General features: G+C 45.0%; 1 protein-coding gene across 1 annotated transcript in view; it reads left to right on the forward strand.

The window, feature by feature from the left end:
* Window positions 1–489: 489 nt before the first annotated feature.
* Window positions 490–25,215, forward strand: part of LOC120040415 (plexin-B2-like) — a 59,316-nt gene continuing 34,590 nt past the window's right edge. The window contains exons 1-18 of the mRNA XM_038985583.1: window positions 490–545; window positions 2,375–2,880; window positions 3,201–3,365; window positions 3,572–3,826; window positions 4,073–4,270; window positions 4,462–4,641; window positions 8,067–8,201; window positions 8,332–8,432; window positions 11,784–11,910; window positions 12,497–12,653; window positions 12,879–12,990; window positions 14,094–14,205; window positions 14,607–14,708; window positions 15,807–15,902; window positions 17,103–17,190; window positions 18,056–18,219; window positions 23,010–23,158; window positions 24,372–24,504. Coding sequence (XP_038841511.1) covers window positions 2,377–2,880; window positions 3,201–3,365; window positions 3,572–3,826; window positions 4,073–4,270; window positions 4,462–4,641; window positions 8,067–8,201; window positions 8,332–8,432; window positions 11,784–11,910; window positions 12,497–12,653; window positions 12,879–12,990; window positions 14,094–14,205; window positions 14,607–14,708; window positions 15,807–15,902; window positions 17,103–17,190; window positions 18,056–18,219; window positions 23,010–23,158; window positions 24,372–24,504 — 2,778 coding nt within the window. The 5' untranslated portion in view covers window positions 490–545; window positions 2,375–2,376. The remainder of the gene's footprint in view (window positions 546–2,374; window positions 2,881–3,200; window positions 3,366–3,571; window positions 3,827–4,072; window positions 4,271–4,461; window positions 4,642–8,066; window positions 8,202–8,331; window positions 8,433–11,783; window positions 11,911–12,496; window positions 12,654–12,878; window positions 12,991–14,093; window positions 14,206–14,606; window positions 14,709–15,806; window positions 15,903–17,102; window positions 17,191–18,055; window positions 18,220–23,009; window positions 23,159–24,371; window positions 24,505–25,215) is intronic.

A 25,215-nucleotide genomic window follows, 5' to 3' on the forward strand; every position in this document is an offset into this window, starting at 1 on the left:
GTTGGGCTGTTCCTGTTGGGCTGTTCCTGTTGGGCTGTTCCTGTTGGGCTGTTCCTGTTAGGCTGTTCCTGTTGGGCTGTTCCTGTTGGGCTGTTCCTGTTGAGCTGTTACTGTTGGGCTGGTACTGTTGGGCTGGTACTGTTGGGCTGGTACTGTTGGGCTGGTATTGTTGGGCTGTTACTGTTGGGCTGTTCCTGTTGGGCTGGTACTGTTGGGCTGTTCCTGTTGGGCTGGTATTGTTGGGCTGGTATTGTTGGGCTGGTATTGTTGGGCTGTTACTGTTGGGCTGTTACTGTTGGGCTGTTCCTGTTGGGTTGTTCCTGTTGGGCTGTTACTGTTGGGCTGGTACTGTTGGGCTGTTACTGTTGGGCTGTTACTGTTGGGCTGTTACTGTTGGGCTGGTACTGTTGGGCTGGTACTGTTGGGCTGGTACTGTTGGGCTGGTACTGTTGGGCTGGTACTGTTGGGCTGTTACTGTTGGGCTGTTCCTGTTGGGCTGGTACTGTTGGGCTGTTCCTGTTGGGCTGGTACTGGCAGAACATCAGGTGTGTAGAAGCCTTCTACCTAATCCCCTGAGAGAGAGAACTTAAGGCAGGCAGTGTTGGTATGTTGTAAATGTCTTCATGGCTGGTTTGCATCAGTGCCTGGGAGGAGCCATCAAATCAAATGTTATTGGTCACATACACATGGTTAGCAGATGTTAATGTGAATGTCGCGAAATGCTTGTGCTTCTAGTTCCGACCATGCAGTAATATCTAACAAGTAATATAACCTAACAATTTCACAACAACTACCTTATACACACAATTGTAAAGGAATGAATAAGAATATGTACATAAAAATATATGAATGAGTGATGGCCGAACGGCATAGGCAAGATGCAGTAGATGGTATAGAGTACAGTATATACATATGAGATGAGTAATGTAGGGTGTGTAAACATTATATAAAGTAGCATTGGACCAATAAGGACTGTATTATCCCCCCCCCCCCCCCATTCCAGCAGCCTTCCTGCTGAATGGTAAATCATCTGGAAGTATGGAGCAAAGAATCAATTACTGACTGGTCCCAGATCTGTCTTAGCCTGGTCCGAGATCTGTCTTAGCCTGGTCCCAGATCTGTCTTAGCCTGGTCCCAGATCTGTCTTAGCCTGGTCCCAGATCTGTCTTAGCCTGGTCCCAGATCTGTCTTAGCCTGGTCCCAGATCTGTCTTAGCCTGGTCCCAGTTACTGACTGTTCTCATCCCTTCTAATGAAGGAGATGAAGAGGTTTATGAACCAGGTTAAAGGTCAAAGGTCTCTAAGTGCTAATAGAGGAGCTACAGAGATCATGGTGGGGTTGTGGTCTGATTTTAACACTTCATTTAACACGTTTCTACTGAGGATGTTGCTTTGTTCACTGGGCCAGAAGGAATGTGTCGGAAAGGGTTCCCTTTGGGTCACATCCAAAGTTTTTGGTTCGGTCTCACAACAACCCACCCAAAAGTTTTGGAAAAAAGTTTGTGAATGGTTGTGAGTTTTTGCAAAGAGGAGTTTCTCTGCCCCCATGCTGAGGGCGTACTCGTAATGCAACAGGACACCTTTGTTACCTTGGCACTGAGCCACTCCTCTCAACCTCTCCTTGAATCCCTTTGATTCGAGGAGAGTTTGACTACCGAAAACCTGTAGGCAGGGATGAAAGGATGAGGGGAGAAGAGGAGTTTGCCTACTGAACCTGTAGGCAGGGATGAAAGGATGAGGGGAGAAGAGGAGTTTGACTACTGAACCTGTAGGCAGGGATGAAAGGATGAGGGGAGGAGAGGAGTTTGCCAGCAAAGCGAATGCTGCATACGCTGCTTTCTTTTGGGGAAAAAACAACTTATTTTATCGGCCGTGTCAAATTCACTGATCCACATCTCAACATCTGAGGGGAGTTAGGGGAGCGAGTGAATTGATTTTCCCTCCTTTATATTTAGTGGGAAGGGAAGGATGAGGATGAATAATAATGAGAGTGGAAGGTAGGAATGCTGAAGTAGAACTGAATAACTTACTGCTGAATAAATAATAATTCAGAAGATGTTATTAAACGTTGTAAACCTTAATGTCTTCATGTTTATTTCATGTCTTGTTATTAGCTGTTGAAACGTCCCCTCAGGCCTGTCTGTGGTTACTAAGTTACAAAGCCACAGAAAGACTAATAGAATGGAGTGATTTAAGATTAGGAACTAATTATATATTTTCCCCTTATCTGTATCTTTCTATCTCTCTCTTCTCCCCCTCACTCCTTCCTTCCTCTTCTTCTTTCTCCCTCCTACCTCTCTCTCTCTCTTTCTTTCTCTACCAAGTTACAAAGAGACAAATAGTAACATAATTATTTTTCCCTTCCTCTCCACCAGAGATGGCGTGGCGGTGGGTTCTGGCTGCCATCTTGGCGACGTCGTCTCTCTCCCTCCTCGGCTCCGCCTACAACGAGTTCACCTCTGACACCCTCATCAACAACGTAGTCCAGGACCCAATCACCAGCCGGCTGTATGTGGGCACGGTCAACGCCCTCTACCAACTGGACCAATCCCTGCACTCCGAGGCACACACCAGCACAGGACCCAAATTGGACAACCGCCAGTGTACCCCACCCGTGACTTCCTGCGAGGAAGCAGTGGAGACAGACAACCATAACAAACTGCTCCTCATCCATCCATCCAAAGACACCTTGATAGTGTGTGGGAGTCTGTACAGAGGAATCTGTTCTCTGAGGAACCTGTCTAATGTAGAGCAGCTGCTGTACTTCAGCGATAGTAACGGAGAGAAGTCGTACGTGGCCAGTGCAGAGGAGAGTGTGTCAGTAGTAGGGGTCATGTCTTACTACTTCAGCAAGGACAGGGACAACTTCACCGTCTTCCTGGTAGGTGGACTAACCGCTCCGCGATATATCACAGTAATAATAATCTCATTTAGCAGACACTTTTATTCAAAGCGACTTGTATAAATGTTTTACGTATTGGGTGGTCCCAGGAATCGAACCCACTATCCTGGCTTTGCAATCGCAATGCTGATGTTGTATTGGGATTTAAAATTGTAAAGGTACTAGATAAGTGAATTTCCCATGTTCTGTTCCCTCGGTCTCATCCTAGGTGTGTAAGGTTATGTCAGCCACGAATGCACCAAGCTGAACCATGTTGTATTTACTTCCTGGTCACCATGGTAACTCTCTGTTCTCTTCAGGTGGCTAAGGGCTACGGCAGCCATGACAGCACCAAGCTGATCAGCACCCGTATCCTCCAGGTCCATCATGACTGGGTGTTGTTCGACAGCATCATCGAGGCCTCGGCCGTCCAGTCCAACCCCTTCACACTGCGCTATCTCCATGACTTCAGACACGTCTTCAAGGTAAGAGACGGAGAAACCCCTTTTACACACACAGCAGTGTGCAACATCCCCTCGGGGCCTGTCTGTGATTACAACGTTACAAAGAGACTGAAAGACAAATACTGATTCATGGAACTTATGCTCTTCTATCTCACTCTTTTTCTCTCATTTTTTCCCCACTTTCTCTATTTCCCCCTCTCTCTTTTTTTATGTGTCTCTTCTTCCAGGACGAGGGCTTTGTCTACTTCCTGTTCTCCAGAACCCTGGGCGCCCAGGATTCAGGAACCAAGAACTTCACCTTTATCTCCAGGATGTGTGAGAACGACCACAACTACTACTCGTACACAGAGCTCCAGCTGAACTGCAGTGCGGGGAACAAGTACAACAAGGTCCAGGCAGCCTATGTGGCCCTCCCAGGAGAAGCCCTGGCCAGGAATATGAGCTCCTCTGGCCGGTACGGACCGGTTGGAGCCCAGGATAAGGTATGTATTTATTTTCCCCCTCTAACAATTTAAACTTAATCCACTAACCAGTTCAATTCTATACCCCAATTCAATTATATAACCCCTAATAGAATTGCCCTAAGGGGACAGATAGTTGTTTGAATTAGATTGAATCCCACAAATGAGTTTGGACAGATAAAGCGGGCATTTCACCTTTACTTAAGCAGGCAAGTCTGGACCGTAAGAACAGTGAGTTAACAACAGTGACTTGTGTATTCCTGTCAGGTTGTGTTTGTGGTGTTCAGCTCAGACGACGACAGCTCCAGCTCGGCAGTGTGTATGTACCCACTGAGGGCCATCAACCAGAGACTGGTGGAGATCATAGGAGCCTGCTACAGCACCAAGGGACAAATAAACAAGACGTCTGCCGTCTACTCACCGTACTCCTCCAAGTCAGACGAGCTGTGTAAAATTGAAAATGAGGTTTGTAGCCTGACCAGCCCCTCCAGTCAAGGGTTTTGAACAATTGATGGTTTTGTAGTTTACCTTGACGTTATGGTCGTTGCTCTTCTACAATGAAATGTACAAGAGGATGTAGATATAATGTAATAACTGCTACATTATCTACCTACTAGTGAGATAATGTATCTGACAGTGATTCCTCCCCTCTTCAGAAGGGCATGGTGACCAAACAAAAGTGTGGTGCTGAGTTCCTGCCCTCCCCGCTGGCCAGCAGGGCAGAGTTCGCCCTGGCAACCGACCCCGTTTTCACCAAGAAGGGCCTGATGACCGCTGTGGCCGTCGCTGTGGAAACGGAGCACGCCGTTGCCTTCCTGGGGACCACTTTAGGAGAGGTACTAGCTAACAGTGATGGACTTTCCAAGTCTTTTCGTTGAGCCGGGTCTTTTGGCTCCCAAACAGATCTTTGTTCAGTAGTTCTTACAAATGGATGAAAAACCATGAAAAATATGAAATGTAAAGCCTGAAGGGTAGCCTACCATTATGTCAAATTGTGACACGAGTTCAATTAAATAGTTTACTTTACATTTTTTTCCGCCTTTGCAAAAAAAATAGCGTGGACCACAATAAGGTTTTCTTCAGAGACTATAGCTGACCCTAACTCCAGATAATGGTTGAGTTACCATCTTCAGAGAATGTTTCTCTAACTGAACTCCAGATAATGGTTGAGGAGTTACCATCTTCAGAGAATGTTTCTCTAACTGAACTCCAGATAATGGTTGAGGAGTTACCATCTTCAGAGAATGTTTCTCTAACTGTACTCCAGATAATGGTTGAGTTACCATCTTCAGAGAATGTTTCTCTAACTGTACTCCAGGTAATGGTTGAGTTACCATCTTCAGAGAATGTTTCTCTAACTGAACTCCAGATAATGGTTGAGTTACCATCTTCAGAGAATGTTTCTCTAACTGTACTCCAGATAATGGTTGAGTTACCATCTTCAGAGAATGTTTCTCTAACTGTACTCCAGGTAATGGTTGAGTTACCATCTTCAGAGAATGTTTCTCTAACTGTACTCCAGATAATGGTTGAGTTACCATCTTCAGAGAATGTTTCTCTAACTGAACTCCAGATAATGGTTGAGTTACCATCTTCAGAGAATGTTTCTCTAACTGTACTCCAGGTAATGGTTGAGTTACCATCTTCAGAGAATGTTTCTCTAACTGAACTCCAGATAATGGTTGTCTGGAGCTCAAACCGCAGCAGTCGCAGGGAGCCAATCAGGGAGCCAAATGAACAATTCTTTCACAGATGAGATTCAGTTCTTGGCGTTCAAACAGAGCCGTTGGTTTGCAGATTATCCGTCACTACTAGCCACCACCTTACTGTTGACCTGTCACTACTAGCTACCACCTTACTGTTGACCTGTCACTACTAGCTACCACCTTACTGTTGACCTGTCACTACTAGCTACCACCTTACTGTTGACCTGTCACTTCTAGCTACCACCTTACTGTTGACCTGTCACTACTAGCTATTACCTTACTGTTGACCTGCCACTACTAGTTACCACCTTACTGTTGACCTGTCACTACTAGCTACCACCTTACTGTTGACCTGCCACTACTAGTTACCACCTTACTGTTGACCTGTCACTACTAGCTACCACCTTACTGTTGACCTGTCACTACTAGCTACCACCTTACTGTTGACCTGTCACTACTAGCTACCACCTTACTGTTGACCTGTCACTACTAGCTACCACCTTACTGTTGACCTGTCACTACTAGCTACCACCTTACTGTTGACCTGTCACTACTAGCTACCACCTTACTGTTGACCTGTCACTACTAGCTAACACCTTACTGTTGACCTGTCACTACTAGCTACCACCTTACTGTTGACCTGTCACTACTAGCTACCACCTTACTGTTGACCTGTCACTACTAGCTACCACCTTACTGTTGACCTGTCACTACTAGCCACCACCTTACTGTTGACCTGTCACTACTAGCCACCACCTTACTGTTGACCTGTCACTACTAGCTACCACCTTACTGTTGACCTGTCACTACTAGCTACCACCTTACTGTTGACCTGTCACTACTAGCTACCACCTTACTGTTGACCTGTCACTACTAGCTACCACCTTACTGTTGACCTGTCACTACTAGCTACCATCTTACTGTTGACCTGTCACTACTAGCTACCACCTTACTGTTGACCTGTCACTACTAGCCACCACCTTACTGTTGACCTGTCACTACTAGCTACCACCTTACTGTTGACCTGTCACTACTAGCTACCACCTTACTGTTGACCTGTCACTACTAGCTACCACCTTACTGTTGACCTGTCACTACTAGCTACCACCTTACTGTTGACCTGTCACTACTAGCTACCATCTTACTGTTGACCTGTCACTACTAGCTACCACCTTACTGTTGACCTGTCACTACTAGCTATTACCTTACTGTTGACCTGTCACTACTAGCTACCACCTTACTGTTGACCTGTCACTACTAGCTACCACCTTACTGTTGACCTGTCACTACTAGCTACCACCTTACTGTTGACCTGTCACTACTAGCTACCACCTTACTGTTGACCTGTCACTACTAGCCACCACCTTACTGTTGACCTGTCACTTCTAGCTACCACCTTACTGTTGACCTGTCACTACTAGCTACCACCTTACTGTTGACCTGTCACTACTAGCTACCACCTTACTGTTGACCTGTCACTACTAGCTACCACCTTACTGTTGACCTGTCACTTCTAGCTACCACCTTACTGTTGACCTGCCACTACTAGTTACCACCTTACTGTTGACCTGTCACTACTAGCTACCACCTTACTGTTGACCTGTCACTACTAGCTACCACCTTACTATGACCTGTCACTACTAGCTACCACCTTACTGTTGACCTGTCACTACTAGCTACCACCTTAATATTGACCTGTCACTACTAGCTACCACCTTACTGTTGACCTGTCACTACTAGCTACCACCTTACTGTTGACCTGTCACTACTAGCTATTACCTTACTGTTGACCTGTCACTACTAGCTACCACCTTACTGTTGACCTGTCACTACTAGCTACCACCTTACTGTTGACCTGTCACTACTAGCTACCACCTTAATATTGACCTGTCACTACTAGCTACCACCTTACTGTTGACCTGTCACTACTAGCTACCACCTTACTGTTGACCTGTCACTACTAGCTAACACCTTACTGTTGACCTGTCACTACTAGCTAACACCTTACTGTTGACCTGTCACTACTAGCTAACACCTTACTATGACCTGTCACTACTAGCTAACACCTTACTGTTGACCTGTCACTACTAGCTAACACCTTACTGTTGACCTGTCACTACTAGCTAACACCTTACTGTTGACCTGTCACTACTAGCTAACACCTTACTGTTGACCTGTCACTACTAGCTACCACCTTACTATTGACCTGTCACTACTAGCTACCACCTTACTGTTGACCTGTCACTACTAGCTATTACTAACACTAGTCTTTCTTACTAGCACTGTAACTGATTTTGCTAATATTTTCTTTTTTGAAGAAAGTTTTACTTGAGGAAAGCAATGACTGTGATATGTGGTTGGTCTTACCTACCTTAGCTAAATGCACTGACTACAAGTTGCTCTGCATAAGAGTGTCTGCTAAACAGAAACACGTCCTGCTGGAATGTTATTCTATAGGCTGCTCTGACTTGTATGTATTTTCCTTAATAGTTGACTCACGTCTTCTGCATCGACCCGGCCGCCTTTTCTGTCTTCTTTCTGCTAATGTAACGTAGGTGTTGAAGCTGCACCTGTCGACCAGTCCAGAGGTGTACGGCCGCGCCCCTGGGGAGAACACCGGGGACAAGGTCAACAAGAACCTGCTGTTTGACACCAGCCTCACACACCTCTACATCACCACAGAGAAGAAGGTGAGCCGGGATCTTTACGTGGAACTTTATTCCAGTGCGTAGATTTTCATCAGTGTGAGGCATTCCATGCATTTTGGTTAGTACGATATCCAAGCAATGTTTGAATCAGCCGTTTTTGTTTTGCTCATAGATCACCAAGGTGCCAGTGCAGGCGTGCCACCTGAAGACAGACTGCCAGTCCTGCGTGGCACAGAAAGACCCCTACTGTGGCTGGTGTGTGCTGCAGGGCAAGTGAGTACAGTACCAGTTATAGCCAATGTTCCCTCTAAGCTGCCTGCAGCTCCTCGGACTGCCGAGCAGAAGAAATACCAGCCCGCGCAGAGAAGCACGAGATTCAACTTCACTCAACTTTCTAGAGTTTTCCCCCTTAGTTCAACGTTTCCCTTTACTGTGGAATTGTGATTGAATCAAGGCTTTCAATGCAACGTACCGAGGCAGAAGGCACGGTGTAGGATTCTATTGCATGGACAGGCACGACTGAGCTCCATCACACAGACCGCTGCGCCTTAACCAATCAGAGCTGCATGTAGCCACGTATGGACAGGCACGACTGAGCTCCATCACACAGACCGCTGCGCCTTAACCAATCAGAGCTGCATGTAGCCACGTATGGACAGGCACGACTGAGCTCCATCACACAGACCGCTGCGCCTTAACCAATCAGAGCTGCATGTAGCCACGTCTGCACATTTGTTCATGTCCTTTGCTAGTTAGTGAGTTATTAGCCCAGTTATAGATCATTTGTGGTCAACGATGGGGGAGTGATTGCTTCCTACAAGAGCACACAACCTGTACATTTCTAGACATCTGAAAAGCCAAGCAGGTAAAGATATTTTTTATCTCTTAAAGGGGCAGTGTTGTATTTTGAGACAGGCTTGAATAAGCTACGTGGCCATTAGGCAGAGGGAAGCATCATTTGTCTGATACTCTGTAATAATGGTATGGGAATAATAATACATTATATTTAGAAAAGTGGTTTCTTGCATCAACACAACATTTCCAGTCACCTCCTTGTCTGAAGGACAAGTGGATAAACAGGTTCATGTCAAGCCCTGCATGTTGTTTTCAAATGTCTCATGGAATGTACACCACACATTGAACATAACACATTGGCTGCTACTGTAGGCTGAATGATAGAACAGATATTTCTATGTTAAAAGGTGTGGTGTTCAATGAATTTTCACCATTGTTTTTGATGGTAGGCCACTCTGGTAGGCCTACATTATGATCAAATAGCCACAGTAGCCTACATTGTCACTGTTAGAACTGTAACTTAAAGCGGGTACAGCCTCAGTGTTCACAGTAAAACTGTAACTTAAAGCAGGAACAGCCTCAGTGTTCACAGTAAAACTGTAACTTAAAGCGGGTACAGCCTCAGTGTTCACAGTAAAACTGTAACTTAAAGCGGGTACAGCCTCAGTGTTCACAGTAAAACTGTAACTTAAAGCAGGAACAGCCTCAGTGTTCACAGTAAAACTGTAACTTAAAGCGGGTACAGCCTCAGTGTTCACAGTAAAACTGTAACTTAAAGCGGGTACAGCCTCAGTGTTCACAGTAAAACTGTAACTTAAAGCAGGAACAGCCTCAGTGTTCACAGTAAAACTGTAACTTAAAGCGGGTACAGCCTCAGTGTTCACAGTAAAACTGTAACTTAAAGCAGGAACAGCCTCAGTGTTCACAGTAAAACTGTAACTTAAAGCAGGAACAGCCTCAGTGTTCACAGTAAAACTGTAACTTAAAGTGGGTACAGCCTCAGTGTTCACAGTAAACGTGCGCTAGAAGTTGCACAGAATTTTCACTATGTTCAAATTTGCACTCAGCAGACTTGAAATGTGCTCAGTGACAATTCTTTGGGGGAACATTGGTTTTAACTGCAATATTTCCTGCTGCTCATTGATCTTTTTAATGAATAATACAATCTAACTTATAAATGTCTTTATCCTGTTATAGATGGTCCAGGACTATTTTCTCTCTTTAGCTCCTATCAGTGATGAACTGGGCCTGGATACAGGTAGCAGACTCCTGGTTAGCTGTAGTCCAGACTCCTGGTTAGCTGTAGTCCAGACTCCTGGTTAGCTGTAGTCCAGACTCCTGGTTAGCTGTAGTCCAGACTCCTGGTTAGCTGTAGTCCAGACTCCTGGTTAGCTGTAGTCCAGACTCCTGGTTAGCTGTAGTCCAGACTCCTGGTTAGCTGTAGTCCAGACTCCTGGTTAGCTGTAGTCCAGACTCCTGGTTAGCTGTAGTCCAGACTCCTGGTTAGCTGTAGTCCAGACTCCTGGTTAGCTGTAGTCCAGACTCCTGGTTAGCTGTAGTCCAGACTCCTGGTTAGCTGTGGTCCAGGGTTAGCTGTGGTCCAGGGTTAGCTGGGGTCCAGGGCTAGCTGGGGTCCAGGGCTAGCTGTAGCCTAGACTCCTGGTTAGCTGTAGTCCAGGGTTAGCTGTAGCCTAGACTCCTGGTTAGCTGTAGTCCAGGGTTAGCTGTGGTCCAGGGTTAGCTGTGGTCCAGGGTTAGCTGTGGTCCAGGGTTAGCTGTGGTCCAGGGTTAGCTGTAGTCTAGGGTTAGCTGCGGTCCAGGGTTAGCTGCGGTCCAGGGTTAGCTGGGGTCCAGGGTTAGCTGGGGTCCAGGGCTAGCTGGGGTCCAGGGCTAGCTGGGGTCCAGGGTTAGCTGTAGCCTAGACTCCTGGTTAGCTGTAGTCCAGGGTTAGCTGTGGTCCAGGGTTAGCTGGGGTCCAGGGTTAGCTGTAGTCCAGACTCCAGGGTTAGCTGTAGTCCAGACTCCAGGGTTAGCTGTGGTCCAGGGTTAGCTGTGGTCCAGGGTAAGCTGTAGTCCAGGGCTAGCTGGGGTCCAGGGCTAGCTGTAGCCTAGACTCCTGGTTAGCTGTAGTCCAGGGCTAGCTGTAGTCCAGGGCTAGCTGGGGTCCAGGGCTAGCTGGGGTCCAGGGCTAGCTGTAGCCTAGACTCCTGGTTAGCTGTAGTCCAGGGTTAGCTGGGGTCCAGGGTTAGCTGTAGCCTAGACTCCTGGTTAGCTGTGGTCCAGGGTTAGCTGTGGTCCAGGGTTAGCTGTGGTCCAGGGTTAGCTGTGGTCCAGGGTTAGCTGTGGTCCAGGGTTAGCTGTGGTCCAGGGTTCGCTGGGGTCCAGGGTTCGCTGGGGTCCAGGGTTCGCTGGGGTCCAGGGTTAGCTGGGGTCCAGGGTTAGCTGTAGTCCAGACTCCAGGGTTAGCTGTGGTCCAGGGCTAGCTGTAGTCCATGACTAGCTGGGGTCCAGGGCTAGCTGGGGTCCAGGGCTAGCTGTAGCCTAGACTCCTGGTTAGCTGGGGTCCAGGGTTAGCTGGGGTCCAGGGTTAGCTGGGGTCCATGGTTAGCTGGGGTCCAGGGTTAGCTGTAGTCCAGGGTTAGCTGTAGTCCAGACTCCAGGGTTAGCTGTGGTCCAGGGTTAGCTGGGGTCCAGGGTTAGCTGTAGTCCAGGGTTAGCTGTAGTCCAGACTCCAGGGTTAGCTGTGGTCCAGGGTTAGCTGTGGTCCAGGGTTAGTTGTGGTCCAGGGTTAGCTGTGGTCCAGGGTGTGACTGGTCTGTTCTCCTCCAGGTGTACCAGGAAGGGAGACTGTCCCAGGGCTGAGGATGACAACACGTGGCTGTGGAGCCCCAACCAGCAGTGTGTTCAGATCCAGGCCTTTAACCCACCCAGCTTCAGCTGTAGGAAGACCAAGCAGGTACTGAGTGGTTGAGTGTACATGTCTACTTTCCCTGTCATTGGCAGCTGTCCTCTCCAGTGTGAAAGATCATCTGTTGTGCTGGGTTTGCTTCATTCTGAATTCATTCATTCTGAGTTGAACTCTAGTCAATTCCATTAAGCTCTGCTCCTTTTCAGTGCATTTCTCTCGCTCGCTCGCTCACTCTCTCTCTCTCTCACACACACACACACACACACACACACACACACACACACACACACACACACACACACACACACACACACACACACACACACACACACACACACACAGAGAAATTAGCTTTCTGGGTCAGTTCTGGATTAATGAACTGTGTACATTTTAAACTGTAGACCTGCATATCAGTCACTTCCTTTATTTCACTCCATTTCGTCTCAATTCTCTCCAGGAACTTGAGTTTTTGTCACATAACCAGTCCTGTGACTTGAAAAACAATTGCATTTCCTCAATGGACCTCTTTGTATTCAAGAGGAAGTTTATTCTCTTGTTTCGCTCTCGGTCTCGGTCTCTGTCTCCCTCTTTCTCTCTCTCACTCCTCAAAAACCTCTGTTTTTCTCCTGTCCAGGTTGAAATCGACATCCCCTCCCTCCCCAAGATCGGCCCTTCTGACATTATCGAGTGCAGGTTTGGTTCAGACACTAGTGAAGCTGTGGTGATGGACCAGAAGGTCACCTGTGCCCTCCCTGACCCTGTGAACATCCCCTCTACACATGACAAGCAGGGTGAGTCCTCCTGAATACTGGTCCTAACCCCGGTCCTTAGCTCCTTGGGTGGTAGATGGGTTCTGTATGCTGTTTTTTAGCCTGGATATCAGTCTTTCTTTAACTAACTAGTCTTTGTCTTGCCAAACAAGGCAACATTGTGTTTTATTCAGTACAGAACCAGTCAGGTGACCAGGCTAACATTTCCTCTCAGATTAATGGACTGTTTTGTCATATTGTGTTCAGACTTTGTGACGATGCAGGTGAAGATCCTGGTCAACCACGGCATCGAGGTGACGTCCAGTGAATACAAGTTCTACAACTGTGCCGCCACCGTCAGGAAGTCAGAGAACACGCCGTAAGTGGCGCCAGTAAAACCCTTTATGGTCACCAACCTTTTCTGAGACAAGATCACTTTCCAAGCCGAGATCTACCACTCAGATATTCTTTAAAAACAGGACTTAATAATGTAAGCCTATGCAACAGTAACCTAATAAAACTGTTGTGTAGGAATTAGGTTTGTGCAGTAGGCCTAATACATTATCACAACATATTGGCTTTATGCCTTCCTGACAATATTGTTCTTCTCAGACAATATTATATTTCAAAACTCGAGCTTTGATAACAAAATAGATCAGTTGTATCATTTGCGAGGCTCAGCTGAGCATGAATTTAAATAATTCCCTTTTTTATTTTGCTGGACTGATGGTCCCTGCGTCTGATGGTCCGTCTCAGCGGAGGGAGAGCGCAGCAGAGGGTCCACCTCTCATAGTCCCTGCTTTCTCCTTTCCTCCGGTGAGACTGACCAGAGAGAGGGGACACCGTCTTCCACCTGATGGCCAAACTCAAGTCGCACCACATTATTTCTGCCTCATGCTCCAATTCATGTTGTTCCTATGACCAGAAAAGTGAAATATTCCTGACGAGCTGCTGATAATAAAACAACAGGCCTGTTGATACACTGCTACTCAGCACGAGTGGAAGTAGGGAGAAGCACATTTATGTTGTGTAAAAGTGTTGAATAAAAACATTGTTGACAGTACTGAATAAAAACTTAAAGATGAACTCACTCATAAAAACAGCAACTGTTTGCTGTATTCTTTGATGGTCTTTCTCTGGTCGTGGAGTTTGTCCCTTCAGACAAATGAAATGGTTGGAACACTTTGCCTACCCGGCGTGCAGGACTTCTGAATCAAGTGTAAGACAAATAAAATAAATAGGAGTGCAAGGCTTTATCGTTGGCTTTACAGAAATGTTTGGTGATCGACTAGGAATGCCTTGAAGATGGACCCGTAGGTGATCTGCTTTATGGAGACTACCCGTTAATGACGCTTTTCTGACAGTTTTTCTCAGTGCTCTGTTCACTCATTTTACACTGAACACCTTTGAGGATCTCTGTGCTCATTGGCTATATAAACTCTGATTCCTTATCTCTTCCTCCTATTGGTTGTTTGTCCCCAGGTGTATAGCATGTGTGACCAGTGAGTGGCAGTGCCAGTGGAATGCCGAGGACCACACCTGCAGTGACATAGATGATGCTGTAGACGGAGCTCACATCGTCAAAGCCCAAAAAGTAGGAGGAAGCCCTGTCTCAGTGAACTACACAGTTTGGCTCAATCTCCTTTTGTCTTTCCACAATTCCTTGTGTCCTCTCTCCCCGCCTCCTCAAGAAGAAGGTCCAATACTTTTTGAGAAGCAGGCCAGAAGAGAGGATGTGAGGAAGTGAAGGAAGATGAATTGATAAAGAGCTATTGTCTCTGAGCCAGCTTGTATCTGTTACCGACTTTCTGCCTTATAGGTGGTAACTGGCAAGCTCTGCCTGTCTGTCTGCCTGCCTGTCTGTCTGCATGTATGTCTGTCTGCCTGTATGTCTGTCTGCCTGTATGTCTGTCTGCCTGTCTGTCTGTCTGCCTGTCTGTCTGTCTGCCTATATGTCTGTCTGATTAAACCAGCTACCTTCTGTTCTCCCTCCAGGCTGATAGCTGTCCTCAGTTTGAGAACCCAGACCCTCATCTCATCCCTGTAGGCTACCGCATCCCCATCAGCTTCCAAGGGAAGAACCTGGACATTTACAAGGTGAGATAGACACAGCTCTGAGGCTTGCGTCCCAAATTACACCATATTACCTATACAGTGCACTATTTAGGGAATAGGGTGCCCATTTGTGTGCACTCTGTAGGGAATAGGGTGCCGTTTGGGTTCACTGTAGGGGGTAGGGTGCCATTTTGGTTTCACTGTAGGGGATAGGGTGACATTTCAGACACCTATTTAGTCATCGTCTACCATTGATGATTAACTTGGCTGTTCCTCTAATGAGAGTACATCTGCTTTTCTTACTCATTCATTATTAGATCATATACAGTACTGTTTATCTAATATGGTTCGTTGTGGTTTTGCCTGACAGCCTAACTGACTTCTACTCATTCTAATACACATGCTCTCTTGTCCTGTGTGTGTCTCTGTCTGCCCTGCGTGTGTCTCTGTCTGTCCTGTGTGTGTCTCTGTCTGTCCTGTGTGTGTGTGTGTGTGTCTCTCTTGTCCTGTGTGCGTCTCTGTCTCTCTTGTCCTGTGTGCGTCTCTGTCTCTCTTGTCCTGTGTGCGTCTCTGTCTCTCTTGTCCTGTGTGCGTCTCTGTCTCTCTTGTCCTGTGTGCGTCTCTGTCTCTCTTGTCCTGTGTGCGTCTCTGTCGCTCTTGTCCTGTGTGCGTCTCTGTCGCTCTTGTCCTGTGTGCGTCTCTGTCTCTCTTGTCCTGTGTGCGTCTCTGTCTCTCTTGTCCTGTGTGCGTCTCTGTCTCTCTTGTCCTGTGTGCGTCTCTGTCTCTCTTGTCCTGTGTGCGTCTCTGTCTCTCTTGTCCTGTGTGCGTCTCTGTCTCTCTTGTCCTGTGTGCGTCTCTGTCGCTCTTGTCCTGTGTGCGTCTCTGTCGCTCTTGTCCTGTGTGCGTCTCTGTCGCTCTTGTCCTGTGTGCGTCTCTGTCTCTCTTGTCCTGTGTGCGTCTCTGTCTCTCTTGTCCTGTGTGCGTCTCTGTCTCTCTTGTCCTGTGTGCGTCTCTGTCGCTCTTGTCCTGTGTGCGTCTCTGTCGCTCTTGTCCTGTGTGCGTCTCTGTCGCTCTTGTCCTGTGTGCGTCTCTGTCGCTCTTGTCCTGTGTGCGTCTCTGTCTCTCTCTCTCTCTCTCCAGGATCACATGTTTAAGATTGGTACGGAGCTCATGAAACACACGGAGGAAGAGTTCACCTTTAATGAGGGGTTAAAGTTCAACTTCAAGGGTTATGAGGTCAGTAATATCCACCTCTAGTTGAGACAACACAGGTTTTACATCCCAGCGCCCCACATGAGCAGTACAAGTCTTTTCCCTCAGTCCCAAAGACATTCACCTCCAGCCTCCAGCCAGTACTCCAACTCTTTCTGTCTCTCTCTGTCTCTCCACCCATCTGTTTTCATACTGAGTTTGAGAGGCTGCCAGTATGGAGTTAAAAGCTATTGAGCTGCGAGTCACAGCACTGCTACCCACTGTGGGGGGGGTTTAATTGGGTTTAATCAAAAGCACATCAGATGGGGAGTCTATTTTGGGAGAAAATTAAAAATCTTCCCCAGAAAAATTCCCTTACGTGTTGTGTGCGTGATGGATTGTGTGTGCATGTGTGCATGTCAGTGTTTTCATTAGGAAAATGTGGTGCCGGATATTTGACAGGAAGTATTATAATTTAAGACGTTTGAGAAATTTACCGGACCCGTATGCATTGGGTGGTAACCTGATTAGGGCGTCCACCCACGGTGCTCAGAATGACAGAAATAACATTTACATTATGGTAATTCATCTTAACAGAACATGCAACTCAAGCATGCAACGATGCTCACGTGGAGATGATAGAATAACTGTCCACACTGACTTTTCCTCAGCCAACAAGACGAGTTAAGAACAGCAGAATCACCAGCCTGTCAATCTAATATCCCCCATAATAGAACAGTTGACCTATTGGTCAACTTGTGATTCTGTGGGAGAAAGAAACAGCCTGTTCCAAACAGACTCTGGGACAGTTGTGGGACGATAGATCTCCAATTCATACAACCAGGAGTCCTAGATTACATAGAAATATATATTTTAAAAGCAATGAGTCTGATCTAACAGATCAGAATGTTGAACTTCTGATGTTGAGAAACAGGTTTTTCTTCCAAGTAGGCTAGGTGAGGTGGTTCGTCCCATAATGCAGTTAGTGGGAAAACACTTCTTCTCCCGGACAGTTTTATTCATCGCTTTTCCTTTTTTTTTAATCGGCCAAAAGCCAGCTATCACCAGCTATCAGAAACCCTGGTGTGTGTGTGTGTGTGTGTGTGTGTGTGTGTGTGTGTGTGTGTGGGGGGGGGGGGGTCCTGTGTGAGCGAAAGAAAGAGCCAGCAAGTGTGTTTTGACATGTCTCTGGCCCTCAGTAACTCAGATGTCAGTTTTCTCTGTTGTGTATATCCTGTGTGTTAGTTTGCCTACGACAAGGAGCAGGAGGTCAATGTGTCCTTCCACATCAAAGACAGAGACTCAGAGAAGAAGATTGACAGCACTCTGACTGGTGAGTCAGACCGTCTGACACACACTGGAGTTGATGCAGCACTGCTGTTCAATGCACTGTTCTAACAACTGTCTGAATACAACCAGGATTATTCTGCTCACACTGTTGATCCATTTCAACTCTTTCACCTTAATGGACCTGCGTTGGATAACCCGAGTATTGGACATGTTTAATATTCAGCCATTATTATTATTCAATCAGTTTTTTGGACAAAGGTCAAGCTTATTTGAATAAGATGTGAACCCTGTACAGACTGGTGGGTTATTGGTATGGAGCTGTTGTTTGATCTCTTTCCCCTCCTTGCCCCCCCTGCTTCTCTCCCCTCCCACTCTCCCCCTCCTCTCAACCCCCCCTGCTTCTCTCCCCTCCCACTCTCCCCCTCCTCCTCTCTCCATTCTACCTTCTTCTCTGACTCTATCCTCCTCTGTCCCATTCTACCCTCCTCCTCTCTCCCTTTCTACCCTCTCCGCTCTCCCCCTCCTCCTCTCTCCCATTCTACCCTCCTCTCTCCCCCCCTCCTCCTCTCTCCCTTTCTACCCTCCTCCTCTCTCCCATTCTACCCTCCTCTCTCCCCCCCTCCTCCTCTCTCCCTTTCTACCCTCTCCTCTCTCCCCCTCCTCCTCTCTCCCATTCTACCCTCCTCTCTCCCTTTCTACCCTTTCCTCTCTCCCCCTCCTCCTCTCTCCCATTCTTCCATCTCCTTTCTCTCCTCTCACTCTATCCTCCTCTCTCCCCCTCCTCCTCTCTCCCTTTCTACCCACTCCTCTCTCCCCCTCCTCCTCTCTCCCATTCTTCCATCTCCTTTCTCTCCTCTCACTCTACCCTCCTCTCTCACCCTCCTCCTCCTCTGCTCTCCATCTCTTAGTGGTGCTGTATAACTGTTCTCTGGGTCGTGAGGACTGCAGCCTGTGTAAGAACGCCGACCCCAAATACAGCTGTGTGTGGTGTGCCAACATGAGGTCCTGTGTGTACAGAGAATTGTGCGGGTCCCAGGAACCAGCGCAGTGCCCCGACCCCAAGATCACTGACGTGAGAACAGTCTCTCTCTCTGATTATCACTAGAGGTGTTCTCCTCTGTCTGGTCACAACTGTATGGTCTGGTGCACTCTTCCTTCCTGTCTTCTTTCCTTTAGCTGTCACTGTCCTACTCTTCTCTTACACATGCTGTCCTCCTCAACTTTCTCATGTTCAATTTGGTTTAAATAATTCAAAAACAAAGTGTTGGAGAAGAAAGTAAAAGTGAAATATGTGCGATGTAAGAAAGCTAACGTTTAAGTTCCTTGCTCAGAACATGAGAACATATGAAAGCTGGTGGTTCCTTTTAACATGAGTCTTCAATATTCCCAGTTAAGATGTTTTAGGTTGTAGTTATTATAGGAGTATTTCTCTCCATACCATTTGTATTTCATATCCCTTTGACTATTGCATGTTCTTATAGGCACTATAGTACTGCCAGCCTAATCTCCGGAGTTGATAGGCTTGAAGTCATAAACAGCGCAATGCTTGAGGCACAGCGAAGAGCTGCTGGCAACCGCAGGAAAGTGCTGTTTGAATGAATGCTTACGAGCCTGCTGCTGCCTACCACCGCTCAGTCAGACTGCTCTATCCAAGATCAAATCATAGACTTAATTATAATATAATAACACAGAGATACTAGCCTTGTGGTATTAATATGGTCAAATCTAGAAACAATCATTTCGAAGAAACAAAACGTTTATTTTTTCAGTGAAATACGGAACCGTTCCGTATTTTATCAAACGCGCGGCAACCCTAAGTCTAAATATTGCTGTTACATTGCACAACCTTCAATGTTATGTCATAATCATGTAAAATTCTGGCAAATTAATTACGGTCTTTGTTAGGAAGAAATGGTCTTCACACAGTTCGCAACGAGTCAGGCGGCCCAAACTGCTGCATATACCCTGACTCTGCTTGCACAGAACGCAAGAGAAGTGAAACAATTTCCCTAGTTAAAATAAATTCATATTAGCAGGCAATATTAACTAAATATGCAGGTTTAAAAAATTTACTTGTGTATTGATTTTAAGAAAGGCATTGATGTTTATGGTTAGGTACATTGGTGCAACGACAGTGCTTTCGCGAATGTTAAATCACCACCCGTTTGGCGAAGTAGGCTGTGATTCGATGATACATTAACAGGCACCGCATTGATTATATGCAACGCAGGACAAGCTAGATAAACTAGTAATATCATCAACCATGTGTAGTTAGCTAGTGATTATGTTAAGATTGATGTTTTTTATAAGATAAGTTTAATGCTAGCTAGCAACTTACCTTGGCTCCTTGCTGCACTCACATAACAGGTAGTCAGCACGACCGATCACTACAATATACACACTGAACTACTACTGTAATGACTGTTCACTACTATATACACACTGAACTACTACTGTAATGACTGTTCACTACTATATACACACTGAACTACTACTGTAATGATTGTTCACTACTATATACACACTGAACTACTACTATAACGACCGATCACTACTATATACACACTGAACTACTACTGTAATGACTGTTCTACTATATACACACTGAACTACTACTGTAATGACTGTTCTACTATATACACACTGAACTACTACTGTAACGACTGTTCACTACTATATACACACTGAACTACTACTGTAACGACTGTTCACTACTATATACACACTGAACTACTACTGTAATGACTGTTCACTACTATATACACACTGAACTACTACTGTAATGACCGTTCTACTATATACACACTGAACTACTACTGTAACGACCGTTCACTACTATATACACACTGAACTACTACTGTAACGACTGTTCTACTATATACACACTGAACTACTACTGTAATGACTGTTCACTACTATATACACACTGAACTACTACTGTAACGACCGTTCACTACTATATACACACTGAACTACTACTGTAACGACCGTTCACTACTATATACACACTGAACTACTACTGTAACGACCGTTCACTACTATATACACACTGAACTACTACTGTAACGACCGTTCACTACTATATACACACTGAACTACTACTGTAACGACTGTTCACTACTATATACACACTGAACTACTACTGTAACGACCGATCACTACTATATACACACTGAACTACTACTGTAACGACTGTTCACTACTATATACACACTGAACTACTACTGTAACGACCGTTCACTACTATATACACACTGAACTACTACTGTAACGACCGTTCACTACTATATACACACTGAACTACTACTGTAACGACTGTTCACTACTATATACACACTGAACTACTACTGTAATGACTGTTCTACTATATACACACTGAACTACTACTGTAATGACTGTTCACTACTATATACACACTGAACTACTACTGTAATGACTGTTCACTACTATATACACACTGAACTACTACTGTAATGACTGTTCTACTATATACACACTGAACTACTACTGTAACGACTGTTCACTACTATATACACACTGAACTACTACTGTAACGACCGTTCTACTATATACACACTGAACTACTACTGTAATGAGTGTTCACTACTATATACACACTGAACTACTACTGTAATGACTGTTCTACTATATACACACTGAACTACTACTGTAATGACTGTTCTACTATATACACACTGAACTACTACTGTAACGACTGTTCACTACTATATACACACTGAACTACTACTGTAATGACTGTTCTACTATATACACACTGAACTACTACTGTAACGACTGTTCACTACTATATACACACTGAACTACTACTGTAACGACCGTTCTACTATATACACACTGAACTACTACTGTAATGAGTGTTCACTACTATATACACACTGAACTACTACTGTAATGACTGTTCTACTATATACACACTGAACTACTACTGTAATGACTGTTCACTACTATATACACACTGAACTACTACTATATACACACTGAACTACTACTGTAATGACTGTTCACTACTATATACACACTGAACTACTACTGTAACGACTGTTCTACTATATGCACACTGTACTACTGTAACGACTGTTCAGTGCGTATATAGTAGTGAACTACTACTGTAAGGACCGTTCACTACTATATACACACTGAACTACTACTGTAATGACTGTTCACTACTATATACACACTGAACTACTACTGTAATGACTGTTCACTACTATATACACACTGAACTACTACTGTAACGACTGTTCAGTGCGTATATAGTAGTGAACTACTACTGTAACGACCGTTCACTACTATATACACACTGAACTACTACTGTAATGACTGTTCACTACTATATACACACTGAACTACTACTGTAATGACTGTTCACTACTATATACACACTGAACTACTACTGTAACGACCGTTCACTACTATATACACACTGAACTACTACTGTAATGACTGTTCACTACTATATACACACTGAACTACTACTGTAACGACCGTTCACTACTATATACACACTGAACTACTACTGTAACGACCGTTCACTACTATATACACACTGAACTACTACTGTAACGACCGTTCACTACTATATACACACTGAACTACTACTGTAACGACCGTTCACTACTATATACACACTGAACTACTACTGTAATGACTGTTCACTACTATATACACACTGAACTACTACTGTAACGACCGTTCACTACTATATACACACTGAACTACTACTGTAACGACCGTTCACTACTATATACACACTGAACTACTACTGTAATGACTGTTCACTACTATATACACACTGAACTACTACTGTAACGACTGTTCACTACTATATACACACTGAACTACTACTGTAACGACCGTTCACTACTATATACACACTGAACTACTACTGTAACGACCGATCACTACTATATACACACTGAACTACTACTGTAACGAACGTTCACTACTATATACACACTGAACTACTACTGTAATGACTGTTCACTACTATATACACACTGAACTACTACTGTAACGACCGTTCACTACTATATACACACTGAACTACTACTGTAACGACCGTTCACTACTATATACACACTGAACTACTACTGTAACGACTGTTCACTACTATATACACACTGAACTACTACTGTAACGACCGTTCACTACTATATACACACTGAACTACTACTGTAACGACTGTTCACTACTATATACACACTGAACTACTACTGTAACGACCGTTCACTACTATATACACACTGAACTACTACTGTAATGACTGTTCACTACTATATACACACTGAACTACTACTGTAATGACCGTTCTACTATATACACACTGAACTACTACTGTAACGACCGTTCACTACTATATACACACTGAACTACTACTGTAATGACTGTTCACTACTATATACACACTGAACTACTACTGTAATGACCGTTCTACTATATACACACTGAACTACTACTGTAACGACCGTTCACTACTATTTACACACTGAACTACTACTGTAATGACTGTTCTACTATATACACACTGAACTACTACTGTAACGACCGTTCACTACTATTTACACACTGAACTACTACTGTAATGACTGTTCTACTATATACACACTGAACTACTACTGTAACGACCGTTCACTACTATATACACACTGAACTACTACTGTAACGACCGTTCACTACTATATACACGCTGATGGCACTGACCTTTATATATTAATCTACCACACATCTAAATCATTCTCTCCCTCTCTCTCATCCCTCTCTCTCTCTCATCCCTCTCTCTCATCCCTCTCTCTCATCCCTCTCTCTCTCTCATCCCTCTCCTTCTCTCTCATCCCCCCACAGATCATCCCTCGTTTTGGGCCTCTGAACGGTGGGATAATGGTGACCATTAAAGGGTCTAACCTGGGCATAAAGGAGGAGGACATTAAGAAGGTGACGGTGGCTGGAGTGGACTGTGTTCACCAGGGGGACAGATACTCTGTCTCCACCAGGTATAGTGATAGTGGGGGGGCAGAGTCACATCCCTGTAATCACGGCCGGTCCGCTCATTAGGCAGGATTAGGCGTCTGCCTATGGCGGCAGATTGATGAGGACGCCATTTTCTGTTCTAAACTGCCCGAGACCCACCTCCAACAACAACACATAAAACCTGACATAATTCTGCCCCGGAACAATGACAGTTGGTGGCATATGGGCTTTTTAGGTGAGCGCTGATGCCGCCCTGTAATAAGCAGTGCCCACTTTGTCAAAGGCAGGCCTCTCCGGAGTGCTGTTGGAGAGATGCGTCACTGAAGCTCCACCAACGTTCAGTTAGAAAATGAATCTAACATAAATAATGTAGCAGATAGAGGATATGGTAGAAAGAGTGTGGCCTTTTCTGTAGCCTTCAGGCTGGAGATTAAATGTATGACAATGTAATGAGATGGACACTTTTTACATCGTGCAGGTTTCTCCAATCAAATAGCCTAACCTAAATGGAAACCAATCAAATAAAAAATCAGCTGTGATGTTAACAAACAACATATCCTAAAAACAAGACAGGTCAAAGTAAAATAGACAATAAAATGGACAAAGAGGAAGTAAAATGGACAATCCCAGCTGTTGTCCAGGAGTTTCATCCCATTGTCATGATCAGTGGTTTCAAGTTTGTATCCGTCAATTTTTGTCAAGTTGACAAGATTGTGCAAAGCTGTCATCAAGGCAAAGGGTGGCGACTTTTTAAGAATCTCAAATATATAAAATATATTTTGAGTAACACTTTTTTTGGTTACTACATGATTTCATATGTGTTATTTCATGGTTTTAATGTCTTCACTATAATTATACAATGTAGAAAATAATACAAATAAAAACCCTTGAATGAGTGCAGTAGGTGTCCAAACTATTGACTGCTACTGTACATCTTTTCAACTTTAATTCACAACCGAAAATGAACCTGATTTAATCGTCTAGAAAATACTTATTTTAGATGTCTTTTCAACATCATTTTGCTTACTGGGACTATTCTAGGTTTGTGAAGGGGGGGGTGGCATTTTTTGGTCTCGCTAGAACGGCAAGGACCGGTCCTGCCTTTAATGTACTTTTATGTCCAGTGAATAACATATTTCATTAAACACAACATTTCGATGTACAGTATGTCTGCTTGTGTGTGTGGTGGAGTAACCGGGCCTTTGTCTTACCCCAGCTGTTCTGTGTCTTCTCCAGTGTTGTGTGTGAGATCGGTCCGGTCCGGCCTCCTGCTTCAGTGGACCTCCCAGGTCCCATCAAGCAGGGGGTAGTGGAGGTGGAGGTGGAGGGGGGCAGGAGAGGACGTTCAGAGGTCCTCTTCACCTATAGGGTAGGTTTCATACAGTTACAGGGCCATTCTTTACCCCAACATGAATCCTAACTGTTGTAAGAGTCGACCCCACACTGGAGGAGTGATCTGACGTTTCATACTGTACATGGCTCTTAGTGTGTTAAAGCTCTGCTCAGTGCTCATACACCCACTATGTTAGTCTCTCTCTGCTGGTTTTACATCTTCATGTTCATCAATGTTCTCAGAAGATGCTCTTAGAATTCAGAATAGCATCTGTTGAAAGGAAACAGAATTTAACGGGGATTTACTCAAGAACAGGATTTACTCAAAAACACATCTATACTGTGAGCCTATTTTACTTCATGGTAAATATTTACACTCATTTATTTTGGGGTTCATATTTTCTTGTTTGTTTGTTTCTGCCAAAATAACAATGTCCCCATGAGAATGTACTGAGCTTGAAAAGCTATTTTTCTTTATTATAGATTTGATCAAAGCGTCAGATTTTCTAGGGAACATAACATTCTTTTGCTCTCTCGCTCTCGTTTGCTCTCTCGCTCTCGTTTGCTCTCTCTCGCTCTCGTTTGCTCTCTCGCTCTCGTTTGCTCTCTCTCGCTCTCGTTTGCTCTCTCTCGCTCTCGTTTGCTCTCTCTCGCTCTCGTTTGCTCTCTCTCGCTCTCGTTTGCTCTCTCTCGCTCTCGTTTGCTCTCTCTCGCTCTCGTTTGCTCTCTCTCGCTCTCGTTTGCTCTC

Source organism: Salvelinus namaycush, unplaced genomic scaffold, assembly GCF_016432855.1.
Source record: "Salvelinus namaycush isolate Seneca unplaced genomic scaffold, SaNama_1.0 Scaffold35, whole genome shotgun sequence".
In the NCBI taxonomy this organism is placed as follows: domain Eukaryota; kingdom Metazoa; phylum Chordata; class Actinopteri; order Salmoniformes; family Salmonidae; genus Salvelinus; species Salvelinus namaycush.